Genomic DNA, 4114 nt, shown 5'->3' with positions numbered 1-4114 from the left:
TGCTGATATTCAGTATAACAGCATTCCCTCTTGTGTGATATTGCTTAATTTTATTTAGTCTAGGATTAGGCTTAATCTATGTCCAGGGAACCAGCCCATGGTCGGTTGCAATTTAGACTGACATGACATAATGTATTGTGCATGTAGACTTCATCACTAAAACATGAACCCCCCATGCTCTAACCCCCATCTCAGTCAGAATGACGTCCGACCATGTCAATGTGTCATGGAACTGCACTCCACGCATCACAGAGGAGGTGAACGTGTTCCAGATGGTTCTATATGGCCCAGTGTTCCTCCTGGGTCTGGTTCTCAACTTAACTGCCCTGAGGATCTTCTACCACAAGAGGGCCAGCTGGACAGACACCCACGTCTACATGTTGAACCTGGCCCTGGCAGACTGCGCCCTCGTCGCCTTCCTCCCCTTCCGGATCTACGACACCCTCCTGGGATTCCCGCTCCCGCTCAGCGATCCCGCTCACGACCTCTGTGCTGCTCTGTCACTCATCCACCACGTGAACATGTACGCTAGCATCCTCACTGTCACCGCTATCAGCGTCCAGCGGTTTGTCGGCATCAAGTTTCCCTTCCACTCTCACTCTAGCAGGATGGGGTTCAAGAAGCGGGTGGCTGTGGGGGTGTGTGTGCTCATATGGGTGACTCTTGCGGCCTTATGTGTCACCCTCAGGGATGCGTTGAAGCCAGAACACCAGTGGAGCTGTTTTGAGAGAGACCCCCATCCACATCCCCTTGAGTTCATTGTCACTCTGGAGCTAGTGGGATATGTAGTTCCACTTCTAACCATGCTGCTGTGTTCATCCCACACTATATGGACTCTGATGGCCGACAAGAACCCACACTCGAATGAGGACAATAGGAAAAGTGTTCAAATTGTGTTAGCCAATCTGTTGGTCTTTATCATCTGTTACACGCCTTATCACGTTGCATTTTTCCTCAACTTCCATGCCGCCACTAGAGAGCCTCTGGATTGCGGCTATTTCAATTGGGCTCATAACTTCTACCACGTCTCAGAGTGGGTCGCCACAACAAACTGTTGTTTAGATGCACTTGGATATTACTTCTCACTGAAGGAATTCCGGAAGGAACTGATTCCTGGGAGGGTTCAGAAAAGAGAGACCAAGGAATCCTCTGTCCAGGCAAGGGCATTTGAAATGAGAACTGTAGGATAGTAGTAGACATTTCAAAGATTAAGTGTAAATAATTGCATTGTGGTCTATTGACTGCTGTGCATTGGCAGCTATACAAAGCAGCTTGTATCATGTTTTTCAGATGCCTCTTTTCCATTCTTTCCAAGGAGCCCCATCTTTTTCTCTCAGTGGCTGATAGCGCCCTCATGTGGTCAAGCGTGCCATTGCAGTCTGCTGGTGTTCTTTATTTCATGCTCTTTACCTCCCCACAGTGGACGGTCAAACTGCATTTCCATTTCTATTACAAAAAATGATATTGAGTTCTTTTAAATGTGATAATTGATATTGACATCTTTAAAAGAATGTGATGAAAGCAGCTTAAACATGTTGTAAAAATGCTCCACATGAACATAATGCTGTTCCCATTGAGGCGACCATCAGAGTGATGTGATGAATGTTTGTGGCCCCTGAGGTCATTCTGTTCACTGGAAGATAAACCTGATCAACGGTCCGTGCAGATATTGATTATGTAATTGTACAGTCTTTTACTGGATGTGTTATTGTCTGACTGTACATCGCCCCGCCCTCAGTGCTGGTTTTTCTCCCTGAGTGAGAGAGAGAGAGTGTGTGTATATGTGTGTGTGTGTGATGTGTGTAGCTGTGTGTGTGTGTGATGTGTGTGTGTGTGTGTGTGTATGTGATGTGTATATGTGATGTGTGTGTGTATGTATGTGACGTGTGTAGGTGTGTGTGTGTATGTGCGTGTACAGTATGTGTGTAGGTGTGTGTGTGTGTATGTGATGTGTGTGTGTGTGTGTATGTGATGTGTGTGTGTGTGTGTATGTGCGTGTACAGTATGTGTCACCTCCATGTATTTCTACGCTGCGTATGATGCGGCCCCCGTGTTGACGGAACACGCCCGAAAGCAAACAGATAGATGAATACACAGCTTGACCTTTTCCCAGCTCCTACCGGTTGCCTGATGAATATGTCCGCTTGAGGGCTCTCAGATTACACCCTGTGTCTTATATCATCTCCCAACGTGTTTACACCAGGCAGGCCCTGTGATGAAGGCAAACGATGGGATGTGGCAAGAATCGAAATTTTCGCAACAGCAGCGAGCCCAGTGGCTGACAACACACTATGAGAGAGAGGGAGAGAGAGGGAGAGGGAGAGAGAGAGTGGGAGAGAGAGAGAGTGGGAGAGAGAGAGAGAGTGGGAGAGAGAGAGGGAGGGAGGGAGAGAGTGAGAGAGAGAGAGAGAAAGCAAGAGAGAGAGAGAGAGAAAGCAAGAGAGAGAGAGAGAGTGAGTGAGAGAGGGAGAGAGAGAAAGCGAGAGAGAGCGAGAGAGAGAGAGAGCTCAGCTGTATGTCAAATCAGGGAGAGTGTCTGTGCCTGTGAGGCATGGGCACTGCTGTTGGCATTGTTTCAGTCCCTTCATTAATCAGACGCATCACATGGACGCACCCGGGGGGTTGGCTGATTGATCTGGAGATTTATGACAGCGCGTGTGACGCCGGCGGCCAAGCGGGGGGGGGGGGGGGGGGGGGCCGGAGAGCTGAGGACCAGGCCCGTCACGGAGGAAGGCTACGGTCCAGTCCCTGTCCTCCCACGGTCCCACCCTTCTCCTGAGGTACACACTTGTGTACATACACACTTTTTCCCCGCATTGGATCTGAACGTACTGTATATAATATATATGATTGATCTAACCGCTGACACCAATCCGTTCCCGTTAAAGAATCCATGTGGGATAAAGCTCCGGAGGAGGCAGCTCCACCCGTCCTCTGCTGCAGCATCACTTGGGGCGGGGGGTGGGGGTGGATGGGTGGTGGGGGCCAGGCGACCAAGGACCCATAAAACACCAGGGAACGGGCCCGGGCTGACAGCCTTCACAGCTCCTTTACCTCTCAACAGATGTGCTTGAAGTCTGATAGCCTCCCCCAGAGAGAGAGAGAGAGAGAGAGAGAGAGAGGGGAGGGGGGGCGGGGAGATAGAGGGGGAGGGAGAGTGAGAAGGGAAGGGAAGCGAGGGGAAGGGAGGGAGAGAGGGGAAGGGAGGGAGAGAAAGAGAGAGGGGGGGGGGTGAGGAGGGAGAGAGAGAGATAGAGAGAGAGGGGGGAGATGAGGAGGGAGAGGGAGGAAGAGAGAGAGAGAGATATAGGGGAAGGGAAGGAAGGGAGGGAGGGAGGGAGGGAGGGAGGGAGAGTGAGGTGAGCCGAGGAGAATAAAGTCTCTCACCACTCATCAACGCTGACAGGACTATTTGGGTGAATTTAAATTCCTCATTCTGATGCGCAAGAATAGTTCTCCAAATGTTCAAAGGTATGCTGGGAGAAATTCCTTTTGGCAAACTGAATGACTGAGTGCACAGAAGTGCCAATGAGACTGGCTTGTTCCAAGCTGTGACAACAACACTGCCGATAGAGCAACAGCCCCCTCTGCTGGACACTGGTGGTATTGTCTAACTACGCACCATCTAAGATGCAGACACCTATGGGTCATTGGGTGTATGTGCTCTACATAAATTAAGAGTTAACCAGCCAATTTCCACCCACCTGAAGGATAATTGTAAGGCCTTCATTCATTGATAAGATACTGATGTAACATAATAAACAAAACAAAAAGACTTACACGGTCGTCAATGTCTGAGTGGTTTATTAGAATAAGAAAGTTGACAGAGAGCAAAGTCTCCATGCTGAGTGACAGGCGGAGCTGAGAGGACGATGTGGAAAATGGTGTTCACAACTGCTGAAGGGTGTGTTTGTGTGTGTGTGTGTGTGTGTATGTATGTGTCTGTCTGTCTGTGTGAGACGGTATGTGTGTACTGTATATGGGTGTTTATTGTGCAGTCGTCGGAGGGGTGCATGCATGTGTTTGGTTTGTGTGATGGACAGGTTTTGCGGACACAAGCACACACACTTGCATGTACTGTACAAATTCACACGTCGCTACTCTCCTGTACACA

General features: G+C 49.5%; 1 protein-coding gene across 1 annotated transcript in view; it reads left to right on the top strand.

Moving 5' to 3' along the window:
• Positions 1-200: 200 nt before the first annotated feature.
• The window catches only part of LOC308161969 (lysophosphatidic acid receptor 6-like), a gene marked incomplete at both ends in the record, with an annotated part of 4081 nt that continues 167 nt past the window's right edge, over positions 201-4114 (top strand). The window contains one exon of the mRNA XM_080536050.1: positions 201-1157. Within this exon, the coding sequence (XP_080392176.1) occupies positions 201-1157 (957 nt within the window). The remainder of the gene's footprint in view (positions 1158-4114) is intronic.

Source organism: Nansenia antarctica, assembly GCF_963989245.1.
Source record: "Nansenia antarctica genome assembly, chromosome: 7".
In the NCBI taxonomy this organism is placed as follows: Eukaryota; Metazoa; Chordata; class Actinopteri; order Argentiniformes; family Microstomatidae; genus Nansenia; species Nansenia antarctica.
This window is presented reverse-complemented; position numbering and strand designations above follow the sequence as displayed.